At 36.8% G+C, this 22,661-nt stretch overlaps 6 protein-coding genes across 16 annotated transcripts; 3 read left to right on the plus strand and 3 right to left on the minus strand.

Moving 5' to 3' along the window:
- The first annotated feature begins 388 nt into the window (after positions 1-388).
- Positions 389-6,659, plus strand: LOC115237822 (RING finger protein 207-like). 4 transcript variants are annotated; one of them, XM_029811118.1, is made up of 8 exons: positions 389-542; positions 685-1,013; positions 1,444-1,592; positions 1,684-2,495; positions 2,932-3,276; positions 3,345-3,630; positions 3,746-4,132; positions 4,510-6,659. In XM_029811118.1, the coding sequence occupies exons 2-8, from the start codon at positions 805-807 to the stop codon at positions 5,115-5,117; spliced, it is 2,796 nt and encodes a 931-aa protein (XP_029666978.1). In that variant the 5' UTR covers positions 389-542; positions 685-804; the 3' UTR covers positions 5,118-6,659. The 4 variants fall into 4 exon arrangements, with proteins under 4 accessions (XP_029666978.1, XP_029666975.1, XP_029666977.1 ...); XM_029811117.1 differs by lacking the exon at positions 389-542 and having other exon boundaries at positions 750-1,013; positions 4,510-4,799; positions 4,890-6,659; XM_029811115.1 differs by lacking the exon at positions 389-542 and having other exon boundaries at positions 619-1,013.
- LOC115237824 (poly(A) RNA polymerase, mitochondrial-like) lies at positions 6,594-9,776 on the minus strand. 3 transcript variants are annotated; one of them, XM_029811125.1, is made up of 7 exons: positions 9,579-9,775; positions 9,186-9,347; positions 8,911-8,972; positions 8,632-8,835; positions 8,334-8,548; positions 7,969-8,189; positions 6,594-7,888 (listed from the first exon to the last, which is right to left on the minus strand). In XM_029811125.1, the coding sequence occupies exons 1-7, from the start codon at positions 9,721-9,723 to the stop codon at positions 7,362-7,364; spliced, it is 1,536 nt and encodes a 511-aa protein (XP_029666985.1). In that variant the 5' UTR covers positions 9,724-9,775; the 3' UTR covers positions 6,594-7,361. The 3 variants fall into 3 exon arrangements, with proteins under 3 accessions (XP_029666985.1, XP_029666983.1, XP_029666984.1); XM_029811123.1 differs by having other exon boundaries at positions 8,911-9,347; positions 9,579-9,776; XM_029811124.1 differs by lacking the exon at positions 9,579-9,775 and adding an exon at positions 9,493-9,576 and having other exon boundaries at positions 8,911-9,347.
- A 121-nt stretch (positions 9,777-9,897) lies between these two features.
- Positions 9,898-11,121, minus strand: LOC115237790 (poly(A) RNA polymerase, mitochondrial-like). Its single transcript, XM_029811065.1, has 4 exons — positions 10,917-11,121; positions 10,524-10,685; positions 10,249-10,310; positions 9,898-10,173 (listed from the first exon to the last, which is right to left on the minus strand). Exons 1-4 carry the CDS (start codon positions 11,059-11,061, stop codon positions 9,898-9,900), a joined length of 645 nt encoding a protein of 214 aa, XP_029666925.1. The 5' UTR covers positions 11,062-11,121.
- A 366-nt stretch (positions 11,122-11,487) lies between these two features.
- Positions 11,488-13,392, plus strand: LOC115237827. Of its 4 annotated transcripts, none has more exons than XM_029811129.1 (4): positions 11,488-11,958; positions 12,363-12,523; positions 12,603-12,801; positions 12,929-13,392. In XM_029811129.1, exons 1-4 carry the CDS (start codon positions 11,881-11,883, stop codon positions 12,980-12,982), a joined length of 492 nt encoding a protein of 163 aa, XP_029666989.1. In that variant the 5' UTR covers positions 11,488-11,880; the 3' UTR covers positions 12,983-13,392. The 4 variants fall into 4 exon arrangements, with proteins under 4 accessions (XP_029666989.1, XP_029666991.1, XP_029666993.1 ...); XM_029811131.1 differs by having other exon boundaries at positions 11,525-11,958; positions 12,606-12,801; XM_029811133.1 differs by having other exon boundaries at positions 11,562-11,958; positions 12,606-12,801; positions 12,973-13,381.
- Positions 13,393-13,417: 25 nt separating this feature from the next.
- Positions 13,418-16,022, minus strand: LOC115237823 (poly(A) RNA polymerase, mitochondrial-like). 3 transcript variants are annotated; one of them, XM_029811122.1, is made up of 7 exons: positions 15,827-16,021; positions 15,434-15,595; positions 15,159-15,220; positions 14,880-15,083; positions 14,584-14,798; positions 14,219-14,439; positions 13,418-14,138 (listed from the first exon to the last, which is right to left on the minus strand). In XM_029811122.1, the coding sequence occupies exons 1-7, from the start codon at positions 15,969-15,971 to the stop codon at positions 13,612-13,614; spliced, it is 1,536 nt and encodes a 511-aa protein (XP_029666982.1). In that variant the 5' UTR covers positions 15,972-16,021; the 3' UTR covers positions 13,418-13,611. The 3 variants fall into 3 exon arrangements, with proteins under 3 accessions (XP_029666982.1, XP_029666979.1, XP_029666981.1); XM_029811119.1 differs by having other exon boundaries at positions 15,159-15,595; positions 15,827-16,022; XM_029811121.1 differs by lacking the exon at positions 15,827-16,021 and adding an exon at positions 15,741-15,824 and having other exon boundaries at positions 15,159-15,595.
- A 272-nt stretch (positions 16,023-16,294) lies between these two features.
- Positions 16,295-21,344, plus strand: LOC115237828. Its single transcript, XM_029811134.1, has 4 exons — positions 16,295-16,868; positions 17,273-17,433; positions 17,513-17,711; positions 20,681-21,344. The coding sequence occupies exons 1-4, from the start codon at positions 16,791-16,793 to the stop codon at positions 21,074-21,076; spliced, it is 834 nt and encodes a 277-aa protein (XP_029666994.1). The 5' UTR covers positions 16,295-16,790; the 3' UTR covers positions 21,077-21,344.
- The last annotated feature ends 1,317 nt before the right edge of the window (positions 21,345-22,661 follow it).

Here is a 22,661-nt window from a genome sequence, read left to right on the forward strand (position 1 = left end):
ACGATTAATGCGTTTTTTTTTAGACATTGCTCTCCGTCCCGGGCGTTTGCTTATACCTTCTTGCACCAATATCGTCGTCATATATACATTTGTATGCCTACGTACGTGTATATGTATACACATACACGAACGTGGGTGGTGCAGGCTGCGGAACGGGATTGAAGCGAGAAACGAGAGGGCGAGCAAGCCGGGTCGACCCTCTGTACGAATTTCTCTGTACGTAGGCACACATGTAGGTGTGCACGTACATGTATGTATCGCACACACATATACACACGCACGCCGTACATATATATATATATATATATATATATATATATATATATATGTGTGTGTGTGTGTGTGTGTGTATGTGAGGGATGAGAAAGGGGCGGTAGGCGATGGTGACGTCAGTGCTCAGTAATCGTCAGTTGCGCAGAGACGCAAAGGCTGGTCGCGGCGAGCGCGCGCTACGTCAGAATGACGGGCCGAGCGAGCAGCAACCGATAAACCACCCTCTCTGGTCGGGGCTCTCTGCGGGCGGGCCAACGCGCCGTCTAGGGGTAAACATCATTCTAAATTTCGTTGTCCGCGATATTCGCGTCACCATCCCATTGTCGCGTGGATGCCGATTTGTCCATGCTGTCTCGCGGTAAGTTACGCGCGCGCAGCATCCCGATAAACCGCATCCGTTCTTTGCTGCAGAGGGGTACGCGAGCATGGGACAGGGAGCGGTGTCGTGAAGGAGGGCGGAAGGCGCGTGTCGTGGTTCGCGCGCGTCCGCGGTCAACGGGCGCTCAGGGTGGCCGAGTGACGCCGACGACGATGGCGAGCTCGGGCTCGGCGGTCGGTGATGGGGTCGGCGACGATGGCACGACGGGCGTGCCGGGCGGCGGGCCCAGGAACCCCCTCACCTGCGGTCTCTGCCACGATTACTACAACGAGCCCTGCCTGCTCTCTTGCTTCCACACCTTCTGCGCGCGTTGCATACATGGCCCGCACATCGACGGAACGATCAAGTGTCCCATCTGCGGGTAGATAATGATGCCACGATTTGTCCAGTGATTAAAATTCACATGCACATATATCGTTATTGGTCTTTTGTGCAGGCTCAAATTTAAATTTCTCATTTGTTTGATCGATTCATCATAAAATTAAAAATTTATTTATATCTATATTTTCTAAAGACAGAGTGATACTTGGAAAATTCAATTACAAAAATGTTTTTACAGTACACTTTACTATTTACATGTACAACATTAAAAAACATTCATGTTTGTTCAGGATAATTCTCACATTGGGCGATAAGTTGAGTATCGTTTATTATTCACGATTTATTCATTAAACTCTGCTTTTCGATGAATAAATATTCTTATGTTATAATTATAATTGTATTTATGTATAATTGATATTCAATAATAATATTGCACGCAATTTTCTAATATTCCGTGATGAAATATGCAGACAACAGACGCAGTTAAAGGATGGAGCGCAGTTACCACCACCCGATCAGCTGATACATCAATTGGTGGAATTGGCGAATTCTGAGAATCCACCCTGTGCCAATTGCGACAAGCGCGACAAGTCTACTATGTACTTTTGCACAACGTGCGGTACGTTCTACGGAGATATTTTCTTTTCTTGTTATTGTTAAGTTGCGCTATATACATAAAGAAAAGAAAAAGGAATTTCATACGTTTACAGGACAAGCGCTTTGCACCCATTGTAGAGAGCACACTCATCGCGCCAAAATGTTCTCTACCCACGAAGTGGTGCACATGAGCAAATGTGCCAAGGACACTCAACGTCGTTGTCCGACCCACGGGGAGCAGTATATAATGTATAGCCAGAGCGCCAAGTGCATGCTGTGCGCCACGTGTTTCCGCGACACGCCCGCGGACGCGCGGGTGCATTGCGTGGATATAGAGAGTGCCTGGCAACAGGCCTCAAAAAAGATGGAACGCGCGGTAAATTCCATCTGCGAGCTCCAGGCTGGCATCAGGGATGGCGTGCTGGCGCTCAAATCCCAGCTAGACGAGCTACGCCACAGTCTCGAGTCTGAGAAGCGCGCCTTAGGCGCGTTCTGTCAGGGCATGCAAGAGGCGATCACCAAGACGCACGCGTACGTACTCACGGAGCTGCAACGTCAGTTTGAGACCAAGGAGCGTATGGTGCGCGCGCAGCTACTATCACTGGGTAGCGCGTTACCTGTGCTGCAGATGCACCTGATGCTGTGCACCGCGTTCACCAGCGGCGCGACTAAGTATCAGTTCCTTGAACTGGCGCATCCGATGTTGGAGCGGCTGAGCCGCGTCGCACAGCTCGGGCATCCATCGCGACCGCCCCTGCTCGCCGCCCACATCAGGACGAATTATCGCGCCGATTTTGCTCGCGCTCTGCAACCCTACATAGGGCAAACGCAAATCGCGAAAGCCGCCGCCGCCGCCGAATCTCTATACGATCAAACACCAGCCGGTCACATGTTGGGTCAGACAACGGAATCGCAGATGCTTCAGGTACGTGCGGATGAAACGAGAAATCTCACAGTCGATTGATGATGATGATTCTCATCGTGATCGCCTTTACTTTTGTATTACGAGTTTCCTTTTCGCTGCCATTCTCTCGCGTGCACATTCTTCCGTGTAAGTATTTTTTTTGTTCACAGGATTTTAGTCGATATATACGATGTATGGCTTTTGTACTGATTGTGTATATGGCGATAGCTGTAGTAGTCGGAGAAAAAGAGAGTAGAGGAGTACTCACTCCTTGTAGCGTACCGATTAATATATCTTGAACGGAATTGAGTTTCCTTTACAGGATCTTTAGATTATTAGATAGTTTCACATAGTCGATGATGAGAGTTAATACAGAACGCAAATGTAAAATTATGACTCTAATGCGCTGTGCATATCATTCGCGTTTTCACACGGCAGGAATACATTTTTCCAACAGAGCAGCAAGACTACTCAAAAGCTACCGTCGAAGGGCGGAATTGATGGCGGCCCGTTCTCCAATCATTGTCGGACTTTTGATACCCAGTTGAAGGAACTGAGTCAACAACTGATGACAGTGAAGGAACGATTGGGTGAGTTGCAACGGGACGTCTCCGTCTTGAAGAGAGCAAATACTCCGCCGTTGGGTACGCGTTATGACCATGTGGCGAGGGATTGCCGCCTGTTAGAACAACAGCTGGAGCATCATCAGATAGAACTAGAGCGACTCAGAAATGTCTTTGATGCGCTCTGGGAGGAGCAAGTGTGTAGGATTCACATAGAAAAAGAAATCTTTCATTCGCAAGTGCGTTCTTTTCATCAAGTTCTCGTTGCATCTTTCTTTCTATTTTTCTAACTTACTTTTATTTGTAGATGAACGATATATTATCGTTGAGGAGCGAAGTGAAGAAATTGCAAGCGCTCGCTCAGCACCTGGAGCCCTTCGTAAAGTCGTTCTCCACGGGCATCGGCGCCGGAGAAGTGAGTCTGGCCGCAGCAGACGCCGCCGACAATCAGCATCTACAGGCTTTGTTGGATCATCTGGCGCGCTTACAGATGCAGGAACCGCCGCCGCATCCGCAAGGTCAGGCACCGACGAAGGAACATCGTCATTCTCGTAGCACCGCCACGAGTGCCGACAACGCGCTATATATGAAGGGTGAGAGAAAATATATCTCTCGATGTTTCTTCGATCGATAAAATAACAAAGTCGCCAAGTTAGATGCGTTTGTTGCAAAATTAGCATTAATTAGTCGTAAAATCTCTGTTCGCAGAAACAAAGGAAATCCCGACACGATGTCGTACACCGTCCGGTGGCGTGGGCGCTGTATTGGACTCGAGCGGCAACATAGTCGTGTACGGGACGGCCAAGTCAACCGATCCGAAGAGGGGTGTGCTTAGTCAATTGATCGAGAAGGCCAGAACGCAGAAGGAAGATCGTAAGAAATCGCCCGGCAGAGAGGACGGTCGCGATCGCAGTCAGAGTCGGCGCTCGCGCAAATCGCCCGACAGCGCGAAGCCGAAGACACCGCCCGGACATTCGTCCGGTAGTAAGATGCGGTCATTGTATCGCTCCTTGAAAGGCAGTACTGGTGACACGTCCGCAGAGGGGCTCGATCAGGCAGAGAGGTGTACCGATTCGCAGTCGCAATCTCACATTGGTAAGGAGTGGTACGAGTGAATCGCATCGAATTGTCTTGCGCAAACGAATACTGATACATTATGACACACAGGTCTTCCTTTGTAGTCCACTGGGAAAGGGAAGGGGGGCGGGATCGGGGGCGAAATATCGGGTTTAGACTTAGAGGCGATAAACGTCCGACAACCAAATACATAAAGTCGCTCACCGTTCGCAGCACACACAATATATATGTAAATATACATTAAGAGATAAGAGATGTAACATCTGTCGCGTATTTTTCACAGAAAATATATAAGTATCTCATTTGCTGTCGTAGCAAATTATTATTAAATCATGCAATCGCCTCTATCGAACAAGAGTCGAAATAGTCCTCTAAGAAAAGACACGTGCTTCCAGCAGGAGATGAAGGCGAGTATCAACGAATTTCGGAGGCTTCGAGCATGGGTGAGGCCAAAAAGCGCGTGCAGGCGCAGGTGCATGCGGTACCAGCGGACGAGCAGATACCGCCAATTCCCGTCAGCGGCAAAGCCGCCAAGATCTATCCAGCTAGCGATTCCGAGGAGTTATTCTACGCCGAAGGCGCGAAGGCGGCCAGCGATGCGAGGAGGCGGCGACGAGCCAGCTGCGACAGCCTGAGTACGACTGGTTCCGGCAACAGCAGGCGATCGAGCATCGCCGATGGGACGGTAGGTCAACAATCCGTCGCGCAGGACCCCCGGAAAACCCTGGTCGTTTTGATCGGACCGACGTCACGGACGTCGTCGTCTCTCGTGCAGAAGCAGCGTTCCTGGGAGACCTTTCCGCGGCCCAAGAGCAAGCGCAGTGGTGGCGAGGGTGCGGGAGCGGGGGCGTCGTCTCTAGGTCAGCTGAAGAAAGCGGACAGCTTCGAGGGTCATGAGGAAGCAGTGCGCACTTTGGTAGCGGCCGTGCAGGAGACGCGCTCTCAACTGCGACATCATCATTTGCATCATCACCGTCATCATCGTAAGAGCAAGACGAATTAATAAGGCACTTTCCGTCGTTTTCGATCCTTTTGCAGCTCCTTCTCTTCTTCGCGCGTAACAGAGTAATGTGAAGAGTTATTTATCCGAAGATATCTCGAATAGATATCCGCGCGAGCCTAGATAAAGAAAATTATCGAAAGACTAAACACACCGTGCCCCCACGAGGTTTGAGTATATACTTGTTATTTATTAGGAACGGAACGCGTATTGTTGCGAGAGCCGACGACTGTCGGTTTTTCGAAGATTTTGGACATTCTATCGATATTATAATATAATAATAATAATAATAATCATATAAAAAAATATATGAAAACACAATAATGAAAAAAATCTATTGCGCGATATATAAATATCTGTCTTAAGAAAAGAATAGCCGTTGAGAAGCACCTTCGAGACAAGTGCACTTTCGTCTTTATATTCCTTTTCGAGAGACTATCAAATTTCTTTCAGATCCCGACCAAATGCGTGATGTATTTGTATTATTCCGAATTTTCGAGATTCATATTATGTGTGTGTCTCGCGTGTTAGAGTTGTACCGTGTGTGACGACATGCAGCTCTCGCGGACACTTTTTATAGCGATTTTAATTGCACTTGATAATGAAAAAGCGCCGAAGGTCAGTATCGCTGCCTATCTTATAAATCAGACGATAACGGAGAAAAAAAGGAGAGTATCATGCGTTATCCGCTACTCGTATTGTTGATCTGCGACCTGCCTGGGGTGGTTGATACACGTAGAGCCTTGATTAGGGATAGCGAGAAAAAAAAAAGTTTTCGGATAAAAAAAAAACGCGCGTATATAATGTACAATAATTGCAGAAGAACCGCGGTTGACGTTGCAATTTAAATAATATCTAAACAGATAATGTTTATCTCGTTCTTTTACCCTGACGCAGATATTATTTCGGTTTTATTATTATTTTCACACGAAAAAGTCCTGTATATTTTCGTTTTTTCGTTAAAATTACACGAATCTGTTTAATCACTTTACACGAGATTTTTTTATCTTTGAACGTCAACGGGTCAGATGCATAGTCCAGAAAAGTACGTCGCGCAATTCGATCGGCCGAATAAACGGTAATTCTTATAGTTAGTATAAACAACACTGCCAATCTCAAGATACGTTACAAATTTAATCGACGATATTTGTTCGCGAAGAATAGCCTAATTTGAGCGCGTTCACTCGTAATCGCCAATCGCATTATAAATTCAGATCGCCCTTCAATGGATGTGTCGTCGCGCGGGCGCTTCACGATCATACGTTATCGATTGTCACGTAACGATAATATTCACAATTATCTAAAGCGAGAGATATACGCAAAGTATATAATCGGTGTTACGAGGAATCGGCTCTTCCTTGTGAAAGTCAATACGATCGTTAATCGTTGTTTCGAATTTAACCAAGAACGAAAATTTATAATCTTCAGCGAGGATTATAATGAACGTTCTAATTATAGCGAATATACACTGTAAGCATGTATGAGAAATGTCGATTTACTGGTATAGTAAAATATATACAAGTTAATAAATATATCCTTGATTTATATACCGCATTTGTGTATGTGAAAGGGGCGCACGTCTTCGTTTAATTGAACAAATACTCGCACTTATATGTCATGTGTAAAACATGATAGAAATATGACGCTTGGTATATATGTCAAATTTTATCGGTTGTTGCACATAAAACTAGAAACTTTGACAGATGAAACGCAAAAAAACATTTTAGCCATAATTTTCGAGAAAGTGTCCAGAATATAACAGAGAGTGTCCAGGAATATAAATGAATAAATTAACCCGGTAACTGATTGCATTATGTTACAGCAGACACGTAGGTTGCGTTATGATACAGCTGTAAGCTTCCGATGTTCACTGCCAGTACTGAAAATCTATAATTTACATCACATTCACTATAAATTTTCAGTATTGGCAGTGAATATCGGAACGCAGCCGTATTTATTTATGATTCATATATATAATATCAATATTTTATGTACATTTTTCTCCTATTTTCACAATGCACATATTATAGTACACACAACTGGCTGCAACAAAATATCTTCTTCATGTGTTTTCTTCTTTTTTTATTCTTGCTTAAAATGTCTCTGTTTTTCTGACATCATCACTAAATAATACCCCAAATCATCGATATAAAAAAATTGTTGCAAGCGTCTCATGCAGGAATACATGTGACATGTGTATTTCTGCAGAGATGAAATGTATATATAACATCGCTATTTGTCTAAACATCATACCGTTTTTTTCTTCTTCTTTGATTGATTGATATCAACTTCGTTAACTTCAGGAATTTCATGGGAACTATCTTCCGAATAATCCGCGATGCTCTGTTCTTTTCTGCTATTTAACTTCAACATATCCATTATCTCAACGTTTTTCATGTTTAATAAAACCATAAAGCCCCAGTTGCCGTTTCTGGAGTTGTGAGTAGTCTCTAATATCAATAATGCATCGTGTGCCTTCATCTTTAAGCGATTTAACTCGTAAATGTTTACGTTCTTGCACACGTTCAACGTCGTTTCTAGGGGATTGGTGATATGAAGCGGCGAGTGCGACGGTTTCCGGATGGGCACTCCCTCGCGAATACATATCCCGTTTATGTGAAACTTGAACGTCGAAATATAGTCAAAGAAACCATATAGCAGCGACTCCAAATTGTCTTGATTCGATTTATACTTGTACTCGGGCGGCAATTTTTCAAGATTCCGCAGGAAGGTGCAATCAATACCATTCTCTGTACAACGAATGTCGTCACGTGCTATAAAAAGAAAAACAGACATAAAAAAGAAACAGTTCGTCAATCTATATATACAGATATTGTGATTTTGTCTTACTTACTAGCATACGATTTCAAGGCTTTTAAAGACGGCAATATGTCTTTCTGTTGTAAGTAGAAGAGCACCAATAATGAAAGAGAGAAATTTGTTATCCACTGTCCTGGCACATCAGATGTTATCTCCTGACTCTTTGCCCATTTCCGTATTGCTGTAACAAGCGGTCTTACCCGCCAATCTATTTCTCCATATAAGTTCAATAATTCGGACATGTATACGGCAGTCCTAAAAGAGAGACCGGTATTGATAATATATATGCAATTTTTTGTGGAAATATATAAAAATATCCTTAGCTCTATATATATCTGTGATAGATATAGCTCTATTTATATCTCTACATAAATCATATTTAAATATAATTTAACTTACATATTCGTTGTGCTTAAGTCGCATTCAATATTTGTGTATTCGTAATGGAATTTAATTATAGGTATTCTAGCTTCTAAGATTCTTCGTACATTACGAACGCCAGGGATGAAATGTTGCATAGTACTTGCAAGTATTCCCATAAATTCTTTTGTTTCATGCCTCTCGTTAAGTTTCATAGGTTTTGTATGAAATACCAGTCTACTCGCTGAATTGTTCTATGTAAACGTTACATCTCATTAACGTTTAGTATTAAAATCATGAGAGTTTAGATGAATCAAATATTATAATATATTTATACTTCTTTATCGGAAATGAGAACTAAATCAAGATCACATCTTTTCCTCCCAAATCCGTTCAAAGAGGAACCAAATGGTAAAACTTTTGTATTTTGAAATAATCTAGAGAAATATTGCTCCAGGTGATGGGCAGTGTGAAATCTCAGTCTTGTTTCTAAATCGCTCAGTTTTAATGCCTCATATAAATCTATTATTTGTCCCGATATCTGTAAATTAAGAATATCAATTTCAAATAATGCCAACATACAATTGTAATATAAATATAATATTAATGACATTACCGATTTTGCATTCTGTAAGAAGTTTGAAATCTCCTTTTCAGTAGGGCATGTGCAACCATTTTCTGTAGATAAGATTATCTTTTCCTGATTATTTTTTTTATGATGTAAAGCTACAAATTGTCCTTTGCGGAACCAAAATACTGATGACTTTACAGGGGCGATTAAATCTTCACCCATAAAGGAAGCAGATGAAATAATTTCATTTATCGATACTAGATCTTTAAATTCAACCAAAATATAATTATTTTGCTTGTCTTTTTGGTAATGGTGCATACTTAAAATGTCTCCAAATTGAGCACAATAACTCTGGAGATCGTCTTGTGAATTCAACGAGTATACCTGTACCAATATACTTCGACGTGCCTGATCTCTTCTGTTGGCAATTGTAGTTTCAAACATCGTGCTTTTAACATTTGATTCTGTTTTCTTTTCTGAGCCTGCAAAATCACCGGACAGCAACATAGATTATGTCATTATGTGTATAGATGTAGTTATATGAAAAAAAAAAGAAAAAAAAACATTAGATATCGGAAAATTAAATCACATTGTATTCGAGAAATAATTATGATAAAATTAACGTACATTTCTACAAAAAAAGATTACATATACGCACAATCTGAATTATTTGTGACTTTATAGGTTATACGTTAAAATTGTGTCATATTTACTTTGTTTAATCTTTTCTTGCATGAGACTTGACGATAGTGAAATGCGTCCGCGCGTTTTTAATCTCACCGTACCCGTCGCGAATTTGTAATAACAGTGATTTAATAATAAAAGAGAATTTAAATTGGCACGATTTAAGAGCGCCATTTTTAAATAAACGCTTATCCTCTACACGCAGCACGTGTGTATTCACACAAGCCTATATTATGGGCAGAGGCAAAAAGAAGCCTGAGAGGGATCAAGTTTTTCATAAGCGCTTTTCTAGCTGGTACAGTGGCGCCACCTAGATCCATTTTAGAGCCAGCTAACTACATGGCTAGATTAAGCGCGCGATATTTGAATCGAAATTTTAATTGCGACGTATATAAAGAAACCCATAAAAGTAGTCGATTCTTCTTTATCGGAAATGAGAACTAAATCAAGATCACATCTTTTCCTCCCAAATCCGTTCAAAGAGGAACCAAATGGTAAAACTTTTGTATTTTGAAATAATCTAGAGAAATATTGCTCCAGGTGATGGGCAGTGTGAAATCTCAGTCTTGTTTCTAAATCGCTCAGTTTTAATGCCTCATATAAATCTATTATTTGTCCCGATATCTGTAAATTAAGAATATCAATTTCAAATAATGCCAACATACAATTGTAATATAAATATAATATTAATGACATTACCGATTTTGCATTCTGTAAGAAGTTTGAAATCTCCTTTTCAGTAGGGCATGTGCAACCATTTTCTGTAGATAAGATTATCTTTTCCTGATTATTTTTTTTATGATGTAAAGCTACAAATTGTCCTTTGCGGAACCAAAATACTGATGACTTTACAGGGGCGATTAAATCTTCACCCATAAAGGAAGCAGATGAAATAATTTCATTTATCGATACTAGATCTTTAAATTCAACCAAAATATAATTATTTTGCTTGTCTTTTTGGTAATGGTGCATACTTAAAATGTCTCCAAATTGAGCACAATAACTCTGGAGATCGTCTTGTGAATTCAACGAGTATACCTGTACCAATATACTTCGACGTGCCTGATCTCTTCTGTTGGCAATTGTAGTTTCAAACATCGTGCTTTTAACATTTGATTCTGTTTTCTTTTCTGAGCCTGCAAAATCACCGGACAGCAACATAGATTATGTCATTATGTGTATAGATGTAGTTATATGAAAAAAAAAAGAAAAAAAAACATTAGATATCGGAAAATTAAATCACATTGTATTCGAGAAATAATTATGATAAAATTAACGTACATTTCTACAAAAAAAGATTACATATACGCACAATCTGAATTATTTGTGACTTTATAGGTTATACGTTAAAATTGTGTCATATTTACTTTGTTTAATCTTTTCTTGCATGAGACTTGACGATAGTGAAATGCGTCCGCGCGTTTTTAATCTCACCGTACCCGTCGCGAATTTGTAATAACAGTGATTTAATAATAAAAGAGAATTTAAATTGGCACGATTTAAGAGCGCCATTTTTAAATAAACGCTTATCCTCTACACGCAGCACGTGTGTATTCACACAAGCCTATATTATGGGCAGAGGCAAAAAGAAGCCTGAGAGGGATCAAGTTTTTCATAAGCGCTTTTCTAGCTGGTACAGTGGCGCCACCTAGATCCATTTTAGAGCCAGCTAACTACATGGCTAGATTAAGCGCGCGATATTTGAATCGAAATTTTAATTGCGACGTATATAAAGAAACCCATAAAAGTAGTCGATTGACAGTCGGTAGGTTCCGGGATCAATTTTATTTAAAGAATCATTAATCGTTGTGTAAAATAATTTGGATATTAACAAGTTTACTCGCCACAGGTCTTTACATGCGAATTTTTATTACTAATTTAATTTTTTTTTTGGCGCATTACAGAATTTAATAAGGATAAAAGCATAATGAGTGTACTCCTTGATTATGTAATACATATATATTGAAAATGACAGATCATATAAAAATAATATAAATAATAAATAATTATTAATTAATATTAATAATTAATAATAATTAAAGATAATATATTATTATTGCAATCTTTCTGAATGTTCAACTTGCGAAAATCGCTAGTTGAAAGATCGTAACACAATGCCTGTCAAACGTCGCATCAAACTTCTTGGGACGCTCTGACGCATACGATGTATGCGTCACATGCATACATTCGATAGTGGATAGTGGCGGCGATCGGCGATAAGGCGATAAGGGCGGCCCGATAACGGCCGATACAAGCGGTTATTAAATCGCATGTTTTGTGTGAGATGTTCGCGAACTTTTCTTCTGGCGCGGCGAAGAAACGTTCACGAGCATGTCGAAATTGGGCACGTACGAGCTCACGCATCCGGAGTCGTTATCAGAGCGTCAACTCCGCGAGATTTTAAAGAATGTAAGTCACGTCGCGTAGGTTAAGCGTGTTTACAAACTCTTCTTCTCGGGCGTCTCCGTAATACTTATCTGTTCCTCATTTGATATCCATTGATCCGCTTTTATTTAAGTAAGAAAAGATATATTTCACAATTTATTCAATCGATGTTTTGGTAAATAATAAATATAGGTTAAACCAGGATGACGATTATAAACACACTTTATATATTAATTTTTAGAGAAATAAAATAAATAATTTTTTAAAAATGAAAGAAACGCGGTCGAGTTTGCATTAGGCGCATTACCAATTAATTTTTCATCTTAATTTACGTTGCGGTAACTGTATTTATATGAAGGAACATTTGTATCACTGGTATATTTGAATTTTAGGTGTCTTAATTGCACACGCATATTCTTTCTTCACAGAGTTGCATTGAGATTCTTAATTTTGAGAAACTATGTAAAAGCGAATTGTTAGAGATGTATAAACGAGTTGCCATGCCTTTACCACAACGACAATGTGGAAGGGCTAAGAATTTGGATACAGAGATAAATGTGGTACCAGACAAATCTGTTATAGCTATAAGGTGGGTTCTTCTTAAGTAAAAATATCTGCTAACAAAGTATACATTTGCTTATGTTAATTCCAATTTGTATTTTTTTCAGTAGTAACGATATGCATAGCTTAACTGCAGACTTAAACAAAGGAAATAAAAGGACATACCAATTGTCTCAGATGGACAGATTAAAGTTTCCTATTAATGATCCAAAATCAGTGCATAAGAAAATCCGAGTATGTTCTACACCAAAAATAGAAACTACCTGCAATGGAATTAGCAAACGTAGATGCGACGAGCAAAACGAGGTACATATCATCATGATTCTCTATGATTCAGATAAGATTCTAAATGATTTTAATTTCAATTTTAATTTTACTTTCTTATATCGAGAGATTATAATTTATTTAATATAAGATTTCAATAATACTTTAGATACTAGATATGTCAGTAACAATGGACGTACTGAAATCTTTCAGGAATCATTAATGAAAAAACGTCAAAAGATTACATGGCCATAGATGACTAGAGAGAATATAATCCCTTTTTATTTGTTACTAGAAATTAAATTTTAAGGAGCAGTATGTTAGCAGAATTTTATGAATGAGGAATGTATGAGAAAAGTGTATGTATGATGGCAAATGTTATTAATGTTTATAAAATATTCTTCTAAAGAATTATATTTAAGATGTTGAATCATAGTAATTTGAATTATGAATTGTGATTAATAGAGATATTAACCTTACTGATAATTTTATCATATTTTTTAATTACTTAATATTTTAATAACATTAAATGACAATGTTGTGATTTTGTGCAAAGAGTTTGCATCACATTATGCATGTGATAATGTGCGCACACATCTGGACAGATAATATACATGAACAAATAGCTAATAGTGTATTCACAACTGGCTGCAACAAAATATCTTCTTCATGTGTTTTCTTCTTTTTTTATTCTTGCTTAAAATGTCTCTGTTTTTCTGACATCATCACTAAATAATACCCCAAATCATCGATATAAAAAAATTGTTGCAAGCGTCTCATGCAGGAATACATGTGACATGTGTATTTCTGCAGAGATGAAATGTATATATAACATCGCTATTTGTCTAAACATCATACCGTTTTTTTCTTCTTCTTTGATTGATTGATATCAACTTCGTTAACTTCAGGAATTTCATGGGAACTATCTTCCGAATAATCCGCGATGCTCTGTTCTTTTCTGCTATTTAACTTCAACATATCCATTATCTCAACGTTTTTCATGTTTAATAAAACCATAAAGCCCCAGTTGCCGTTTCTGGAGTTGTGAGTAGTCTCTAATATCAATAATGCATCGTGTGCCTTCATCTTTAAGCGATTTAACTCGTAAATGTTTACGTTCTTGCACACGTTCAACGTCGTTTCTAGGGGATTGGTGATATGAAGCGGCGAGTGCGACGGTTTCCGGATGGGCACTCCCTCGCGAATACATATCCCGTTTATGTGAAACTTGAACGTCGAAATATAGTCAAAGAAACCATATAGCAGCGACTCCAAATTGTCTTGATTCGATTTATACTTGTACTCGGGCGGCAATTTTTCAAGATTCCGCAGGAAGGTGCAATCAATACCATTCTCTGTACAACGAATGTCGTCACGTGCTATAAAAAGAAAAACAGACATAAAAAAGAAACAGTTCGTCAATCTATATATACAGATATTGTGATTTTGTCTTACTTACTAGCATACGATTTCAAGGCTTTTAAAGACGGCAATATGTCTTTCTGTTGTAAGTAGAAGAGCACCAATAATGAAAGAGAGAAATTTGTTATCCACTGTCCTGGCACATCAGATGTTATCTCCTGACTCTTTGCCCATTTCCGTATTGCTGTAACAAGCGGTCTTACCCGCCAATCTATTTCTCCATATAAGTTCAATAATTCGGACATGTATACGGCAGTCCTAAAAGAGAGACCGGTATTGATAATATATATGCAATTTTTTGTGGAAATATATAAAAATATCCTTAGCTCTATATATATCTGTGATAGATATAGCTCTATTTATATCTCTACATAAATCATATTTAAATATAATTTAACTTACATATTCGTTGTGCTTAAGTCGCATTCAATATTTGTGTATTCGTAATGGAATTTAATTATAGGTATTCTAGCTTCTAAGATTCTTCGTACATTACGAACGCCAGGGATGAAATGTTGCATAGTACTTGCAAGTATTCCCATAAATTCTTTTGTTTCATGCCTCTCGTTAAGTTTCATAGGTTTTGTATGAAATACCAGTCTACTCGCTGAATTGTTCTATGTAAACGTTACATCTCATTAACGTTTAGTATTAAAATCATGAGAGTTTAGATGAATCAAATATTATAATATATTTACTTCTTTATCGGAAATGAGAACTAAATCAAGATCACATCTTTTCCTCCCAAATCCGTTCAAAGAGGAACCAAATGGTAAAACTTTTGTATTTTGAAATAATCTAGAGAAATATTGCTCCAGGTGATGGGCAGTGTGAAATCTCAGTCTTGTTTCTAAATCGCTCAGTTTTAATGCCTCATATAAATCTATTATTTGTCCCGATATCTGTAAATTAAGAATATCAATTTCAAATAATGCCAACATACAATTGTAATATAAATATAATATTAATGACATTACCGATTTTGCATTCTGTAAGAAGTTTGAAATCTCCTTTTCAGTAGGGCATGTGCAACCATTTTCTGTAGATAAGATTATCTTTTCCTGATTATTTTTTTTATGATGTAAAGCTACAAATTGTCCTTTGCGGAACCAAAATACTGATGACTTTACAGGGGCGATTAAATCTTCACCCATAAAGGAAGCAGATGAAATAATTTCATTTATCGATACTAGATCTTTAAATTCAACCAAAATATAATTATTTTGCTTGTCTTTTTGGTAATGGTGCATACTTAAAATGTCTCCAAATTGAGCACAATAACTCTGGAGATCGTCTTGTGAATTCAACGAGTATACCTGTACCAATATACTTCGACGTGCCTGATCTCTTCTGTTGGCAATTGTAGTTTCAAACATCGTGCTTTTAACATTTGATTCTGTTTTCTTTTCTGAGCCTGCAAAATCACCGGACAGCAACATAGATTATGTCATTATGTGTATAGATGTAGTTATATGAAAAAAAAAAGAAAAAAAAACATTAGATATCGGAAAATTAAATCACATTGTATTCGAGAAATAATTATGATAAAATTAACGTACATTTCTACAAAAAAAGATTACATATACGCACAATCTGAATTATTTGTGACTTTATAGGTTATACGTTAAAATTGTGTCATATTTACTTTGTTTAATCTTTTCTTGCATGAGACTTGACGATAGTGAAATGCGTCCGCGCGTTTTTAATCTCACCGTACCCGTCGCGAATTTGTAATAACAGTGATTTAATAATAAAAGAGAATTTAAATTGGCACGATTTAAGAGCGCCATTTTTAAATAAACGCTTATTCTCTACACGCAGCACGTGTGTATTCACACAAGCCTATATTATGGGCAGAGGCAAAAAGAAGCCTGAGAGGGATCAAGTTTTTCATAAGCGCTTTTCTAGCTGGTACAGTGGCGCCACCTAGATCCATTTTAGAGCCAGCTAACTACATGGCTAGATTAAGCGCGCGATATTTGAATCGAAATTTTAATTGCGACGTATATAAAGAAACCCATAAAAGTAGTCGATTGACAGTCGGTAGGTTCCGGGATCAATTTTATTTAAAGAATCATTAATCGTTGTGTAAAATAATTTGGATATTAACAAGTTTACTCGCCACAGGTCTTTACATGCGAATTTTTATTACTAATTTAATTTTTTTTTTGGCGCATTACAGAATTTAATAAGGATAAAAGCATAATGAGTGTACTCCTTGATTATGTAATACATATATATTGAAAATGACAGATCATATAAAAATAATATAAATAATAAATAATTATTAATTAATATTAATAATTAATAATAATTAAAGATAATATATTATTATTGCAATCTTTCTGAATGTTCAACTTGCGAAAATCGCTAGTTGAAAGATCGTAACACAATGCCTGTCAAACGTCGCATCAAACTTCTTGGGACGCTCTGACGCATACGATGTATGCGTCACATGCATACATTCGATAGTGGATAGTGGCGGCGATCGGCGATAAGGCGATAAGGGCGGCCCGATAACGGCCGATACAAGCGGTTATTAAATCGCATGTTTTGTGTGAGATGTTCGCGAACTTTTCTTCTGGCGCGGCGAAGAAACGTTCACGAGCATGTCGAAATTGGGCACGTACGAGCTCACGCATCCGGAGTCGTTATCAGAGCGTCAACTCCGCGAGATTTTAAAGAATGTAAGTCACGTCGCGTAGGTTAAGCGTGTTTACAAACTCTTCTTCTCGGGCGTCTCCGTAATACTTATCTGTTCCTCATTTGATATCCATTGATCCGCTTTTATTTAAGTAAGAAAAGATATATTTCACAATTTATTCAATCGATGTTTTGGTAAATAATAAATATAGGTTAAACCAGGATGACGATTATAAACACACTTTATATATTAATTTTTAGAGAAATAAAATAAATAATTTTTTAAAAATGAAAGAAACGCGGTCGAGTTTGCATTAGGCGCATTACCAATTAATTTTTCATCTTAATTTACGTTGCGGTAACTGTATTTATATGAAGGAACATTTGTATCACTGGTATATTTGAATTTTAGGTGTCTTAATTGCACACGCATATTCTTTCTTCACAGAGTTGCATTGAGATTCTTAATTTTGAGAAACTATGTAAAAGCGAATTGTTAGAGATGTATAAACGAGTTGCCATGCCTTTACCACAACGACAATGTGGAAGGGCTAAGAATTTGGATACAGAGATAAATGTGGTACCAGACAAATCTGTTATAGCTATAAGGTGGGTTCTTCTTAAGTAAAAATATCTGCTAACAAAGTATACATTTGCTTATGTTAATTCCAATTTGTATTTTTTTCAGTAGTAACGATATGCATAGCTTAACTGCAGACTTAAACAAAGGAAATAAAAGGACATACCAATTGTCTCAGATGGACAGATTAAAGTTTCCTATTAATGATCCAAAATCAGTGCATAAGAAAATCCGAGTATGTTCTACACCAAAAATAGAAACTACCTGCAATGGAATTAGCAAACGTAGATGCGACGAGCAAAACGAGGTACATATCATCATGATTCTCTATGATTCAGATAAGATTCTAAATGATTTTAATTTCAATTTTAATTTTACTTTCTTATATCGAGAGATTATAATTTATTTAATATAAGATTTCAATAATACTTTAGATACTAGATATGTCAGTAACAATGGACGTACTGAAATCTTTCAGGAATCATTAATGAAAAAACGTCAAAAGATTACATGGCCATAGATGACTAGAGAGAATATAATCCCTTTTTATTTGTTACTAGAAATTAAATTTTAAGGAGCAGTATGTTAGCAGAATTTTATGAATGAGGAATGTATGAGAAAAGTGTATGTATGATGGCAAATGTTATTAATGTTTATAAAATATTCTTCTAAAGAATTATATTTAAGATGTTGAATCATAGTAATTTGAATTATGAATTGTGATTAATAGAGATATTAACCTTACTGATAATTTTATCATATTTTTTAATTACTTAATATTTTAATAACATTAAATGACAATGTTGTGATTTTGTGCAAAGAGTTTGCATCACATTATGCATGTGATAATGTGCGCACACATCTGGACAGATAATATACATGAACAAATAGCTAATAGTGTATTGATTTCATGAAATTGAGGTGTAACAAACATTCTACATTTATACAATTTTTATGGAGGAAATTAAATCATCTCTTTTATGACAAATTATAGTATTATTAGATTTCATAGCAGATAATAAATGCTAATAATAAATTTTACATACATCATGTTATATGTATTACAATATATATTTGCATCATTGTACTTTGCGATTTTTCTCAATCGACCAATTAGACAATTGTACATACACTGTATAAATTTCGAGTTAAATATTAAATCAACAGTATCTCGAGATAAAAAAATTGATAAAGATTTTGTGTTAAGGTAATTTTATTTTCTTGCAATATATATATATAAATAAATAGAGTATACATTAAATAACGATAAGTTTACTTATAAAAAGTATTTGTAATATCGATCGACTTATACACATCATATGTACGTTTGCATTATGTCGAAAATCTCGTCATCTTTGTAAATGCAAAATTTATTATTGGATCGATTGTTGTTTGTGCTGCGCAAATCTATGTATGTGATATTTCTATGCGAATAATGCACGAATGCATCCCGTTTACATCAATAAACAATACATCAATTGCTTTACATTAAATAAACGATCTACAGAAATGACACTGCATTAAATGTTTCACGTAACTATCCGGCTATTATGTTTTGTACAACATGTTGTCGATAATTATATAAATCTGCGTGTATAATATCTTTTTCCGCGAGATGCGGCAGGAAGGATGAGAGAAGAAGCACTATGTAATGATATAGCGTTGCGTAAGCAAGCGAGTTTGCGGACTTGTTTCACGGTCACGATCGGCGCTCGTCCCCCGTTAATTATACATACCGAATGACTCATCTCTGTTTATGAAGGAAGAAGAGACGATACAGAGATGATTCACGCTCTTAACGAATCCGTAATTTATCGTCTCTCGTCGGGAACAATCGACACATAATATTTTTGTGACGCAAAGAAAGAATTCGGAAGAGGATGAAAAATTCCAGAATTTACGAGATCTTGAATAAATGAGTTTTGTAATTATCTATCTCTTTTTTTTTTTTTTAAATCTTTGTTTATATGATGTACAGGGAGCGATAAATTAACAAAAAAGAAAGAGAATGGATTTTACAACTCGAACTTTAATATAAATTTTATCAAGCTCGCGTATCACAGAATAATTTCGAATTGCACGAAAGAAAGATTTCTAGTTTTATCAATGGCAAATAAAAATGATCATGATAATTATATCACGTACTTTGACACCTGAAAGCGAAATACGCGACTGTTCAAAAAAAAAAAGAAAAAGAATGAATCATCCTCATACATTTGATATTCTCAGTTCGTCACATTCCTGCGACGGAAGCGTTATATTTATGGCCGGTACCAAAACCGCTGGAATTACGCAAGGGTGAAAGCACCGGCACTTCATAGGAGAATTATATTTGTCTCTTTACGCCTTATACATTACGTATATTTTCGCAATCTTGAAAAAAAGTTCAATGCTACTAAATCATACGTGTCGCTTTTTTACTTTTGAAATTAATTTTCGAAAGCCTCGCTGAAGTTAATCTCGTCGGATCAACTTGTAATCATACCGCATTAAAATTTGCAATATAAAACTGGTTTTTTACGTACAAGGGTATATTTTAAGGTATGCCGTTCCTATACCATTATAAGTTTCGAAAGGCAATTTCGCGGGACAAAGACTGGCGAGTAGGATATATTTATCTGCTAATAGAGCGTTTTTATGCTACCAGATTCCATAATAACGTCTGATAAGCGATAATTTCGCGATCCCGTAAACGCGATAATCGCGATTAAACGATCACGCGAGAAATAAACCGATCAATATATTTCGGCATTCGCAACTTTCTTCGTCGTCAATGCGCATAACGGAGAGTCGTAAAATCGAGAGCGATATTTTTGTCACCACATCACGTACTAAACTACTTCGTAGGCTGTTTGCGATGCAACGAGGGATGCCGACGATCACTCCGATGCTCCTATAAATACGTTTGTCATTGCTCGACTAAACGTCAGTCTTGTTCGCGACACATTTATTGTTCTATAGAATCACGAGCGAAAAAATGACTTGCAAGGTACGCTAAAAATTATGCATAATAATATCAATTTTTATTTGATCAATTCGAGTTTAGAGTACTTTTAAAGCAATTTTTGAGAAACACGTTAACTGTACTATAAAATGCAAAATTATACAATTTTTTGATTTTACTTCGATGCATGTTAACGATAAGATATAAAATATACAAGTATAATATTTAAGAGAAAAAGAAAACAAATATTTAATACACAAAAAATAATATAAATTTGCATTAAATTATTTTTGGTGATAATTATATTAATACATTAATACATTGTATTATAGTCAGTAATCGTCCTAAGTGCAGCGATGCTAGCGGTATGCAGAAGCGCAGCTGTCCCATCACCAGCTCTGTCAGCCGTTCCAGCTGTCCCAGCTGCAGCTCTTCCAATCGCCAAGCTTAAGATCGACAACGCAAGTTTCGATCCTTATCCTCAGTACTCTTATGCCTATGACGTCCAAGATACGCTGACTGGTGACGCAAAGAGCCAGTATGAAAGCAGGAACGGTGACATTGTCAGCGGCAGCTACTCCCTCGTAGAAGCTGATGGTACAAGACGGATCGTCGAGTATACCGCCGACCCGGTGAACGGATTCAACGCCGTGGTTCGTCGAGAACCTCTAGCGGTGGGGAAACCAGTCGTCAATGTTCCAGCGCAGCCATTCGTTTATCACCCTTGATGTGGATACCTCTATAATATTATAATATCGAACGAACACTAGTCATATTACGTATCGCTAAAAATTGTTAGCTGTTTTATAATAAAAATATTTTACAAACTGTATGCGAGTGCGAATTAGCTTTGTTCTCTGAATAACTGCGTGCTCCATCTTACATGTTTATTTTCTCACACTATTTGCACATAAAGACTATTTTTGTTTTTTATAATAGACTTCTTTTCGTTTAGCGTGTGAATCTGTCATGAATTCATAAATTATTACTCGAATTACACGATGTCATTAAATTATGTAATTTTATATTAACATTAATTTTATGTCTGAATTAGATTTCGAGTTACAAATTAATTTGCGTAAATACTGCGAAAGGTTTAGCAATTACATTAAATATAAAATTTGAAAAAATTTAATAAAAGCTTATATTGATATATTGTAATATTTTGTTTCTTATATACTCCATAAAAATTCAAGAAACACATTTTTTACGCATGTTTCAAAATTTAAGCATTTAAACAATTCTTCCAAGCTAACTCATTATATTTAATGTAGTGCGAATTATGTGTATTTCCAAAATCGTAAAATATAGATGCAAAAAAATATCATAGACGAAAGTTTCAATGCGATTGATATCCGTGTGATACGTTTTTTGAGAATGTTATATCTTTTAGAAACCCTTATTACTTTCTTATTGAGAATTGATAACACATTTATGCTTTTCTAAGCTTGAATGGTTTTGTATCATCCATTGTTAAATTTGTTTCGACAGACGATATTAAAATATAAAAAGATAGACTTATGTGAAAAAAATACAAATAATTTCTATATTTTACATATAACTTTTTCTCTAATATTAATTATTTTACATTGGTTAATTGAATAGAATGCATATATTGATTTCGGAATCGAATGTTTCAATGTAGCGAACACACTAAACCAAATATAAGATTTTGATGATATTTCTTTCTGAATTTTTTTTAAATAATTTGGAACTTGATTGAAAATATTCATTTACATCCATAAATGTTAAATTGAAATATATTCATAAAATTTTAACATATATACCGGATACGTATACATGTATCGCTGGAAAATAACAGAGTAATAACGGTTAACGATTACGTGTCTGATAATTAACGCAATACTATGCGTCGATCGATGTTAGCAGATTCATCGTCGTTCCCGCTATGAATGCGTAATAGAATTCGATCGATTGTGCAGGATGCGCTTTCGTCAAACGACCTTGATTGACCGCCTGTATTCGACATGTATTGGCACACGACACGCGTGCATGCGTGCGTAGCGTACGATTACACGCGTATTTCGGTTATCAATCGTCCGCTTGCATTGAGTTCATTGGCGTTAAGCAATGCTTCTTCTTTACATGCCTAGAGGCTGATGATTTTAGATCAATTAATATTTTAATGTAAATATTAATATTTTTCAATATATATTATATATAGAAATTTAATATTATTTTTAATACCTTTATATACATCATGAAAGAAAAATGTGACATATTTTACCTTTATTTCGAGTAATAATGTTATCGCATTCTTGTTCTCTATCTTTCTATTATTTTTCTTACGGA

This window comes from Formica exsecta, unplaced genomic scaffold, assembly GCF_003651465.1.
Source record: "Formica exsecta isolate Colony F162 unplaced genomic scaffold, ASM365146v1 scaffold31, whole genome shotgun sequence".
NCBI classification, from domain to species: Eukaryota; Metazoa; Arthropoda; class Insecta; order Hymenoptera; family Formicidae; genus Formica; species Formica exsecta.

Coding starts and splice junctions, on each gene's coding strand:
- LOC115237790 (XM_029811065.1), bottom strand. CDS start 11,061: ATGGCGCTCTTAAATCGTGCCAATTTAAATTCTCTTTTATTATTAAAT. Junction 10,686..10,916: donor GCAAGAAAAGATTAAACAAA/GTAAATATGACA, acceptor GTGATTTTGCAG/GCTCAGAAAAGAAAACAGAA. Junction 10,311..10,523: donor TCAATTTGGAGACATTTTAA/GTATGCACCATT, acceptor TCTTATCTACAG/AAAATGGTTGCACATGCCCT.
- LOC115237823 (XM_029811119.1), bottom strand. CDS start 15,971: ATGGCGCTCTTAAATCGTGCCAATTTAAATTCTCTTTTATTATTAAAT. Junction 15,596..15,826: donor GCAAGAAAAGATTAAACAAA/GTAAATATGACA, acceptor GTGATTTTGCAG/GCTCAGAAAAGAAAACAGAA. Junction 14,799..14,879: donor TTCTCATTTCCGATAAAGAA/GTAAATATATTA, acceptor ACGTTTACATAG/AACAATTCAGCGAGTAGACT.
- LOC115237827 (XM_029811129.1), top strand. CDS start 11,881: ATGTCGAAATTGGGCACGTACGAGCTCACGCATCCGGAGTCGTTATCA. Junction 11,959..12,362: donor TCCGCGAGATTTTAAAGAAT/GTAAGTCACGTC, acceptor CTTTCTTCACAG/AGTTGCATTGAGATTCTTAA. Junction 12,524..12,602: donor AAATCTGTTATAGCTATAAG/GTGGGTTCTTCT, acceptor TATTTTTTTCAG/TAGTAACGATATGCATAGCT.
- LOC115237824 (XM_029811123.1), bottom strand. CDS start 9,723: ATGGCGCTCTTAAATCGTGCCAATTTAAATTCTCTTTTATTATTAAAT. Junction 8,549..8,631: donor TTCTCATTTCCGATAAAGAA/GTATAAATATAT, acceptor ACGTTTACATAG/AACAATTCAGCGAGTAGACT. Junction 7,889..7,968: donor AGCCTTGAAATCGTATGCTA/GTAAGTAAGACA, acceptor TTCTTTTTATAG/CACGTGACGACATTCGTTGT.
- LOC115237828 (XM_029811134.1), top strand. CDS start 16,791: ATGTCGAAATTGGGCACGTACGAGCTCACGCATCCGGAGTCGTTATCA. Junction 16,869..17,272: donor TCCGCGAGATTTTAAAGAAT/GTAAGTCACGTC, acceptor CTTTCTTCACAG/AGTTGCATTGAGATTCTTAA. Junction 17,434..17,512: donor AAATCTGTTATAGCTATAAG/GTGGGTTCTTCT, acceptor TATTTTTTTCAG/TAGTAACGATATGCATAGCT.
- LOC115237822 (XM_029811115.1), top strand. CDS start 619: ATGCTGTCTCGCGGTAAGTTACGCGCGCGCAGCATCCCGATAAACCGC. Junction 1,014..1,443: donor ATCAAGTGTCCCATCTGCGG/GTAGATAATGAT, acceptor TGAAATATGCAG/ACAACAGACGCAGTTAAAGG. Junction 4,133..4,509: donor GCAGTCGCAATCTCACATTG/GTAAGGAGTGGT, acceptor ACGTGCTTCCAG/CAGGAGATGAAGGCGAGTAT.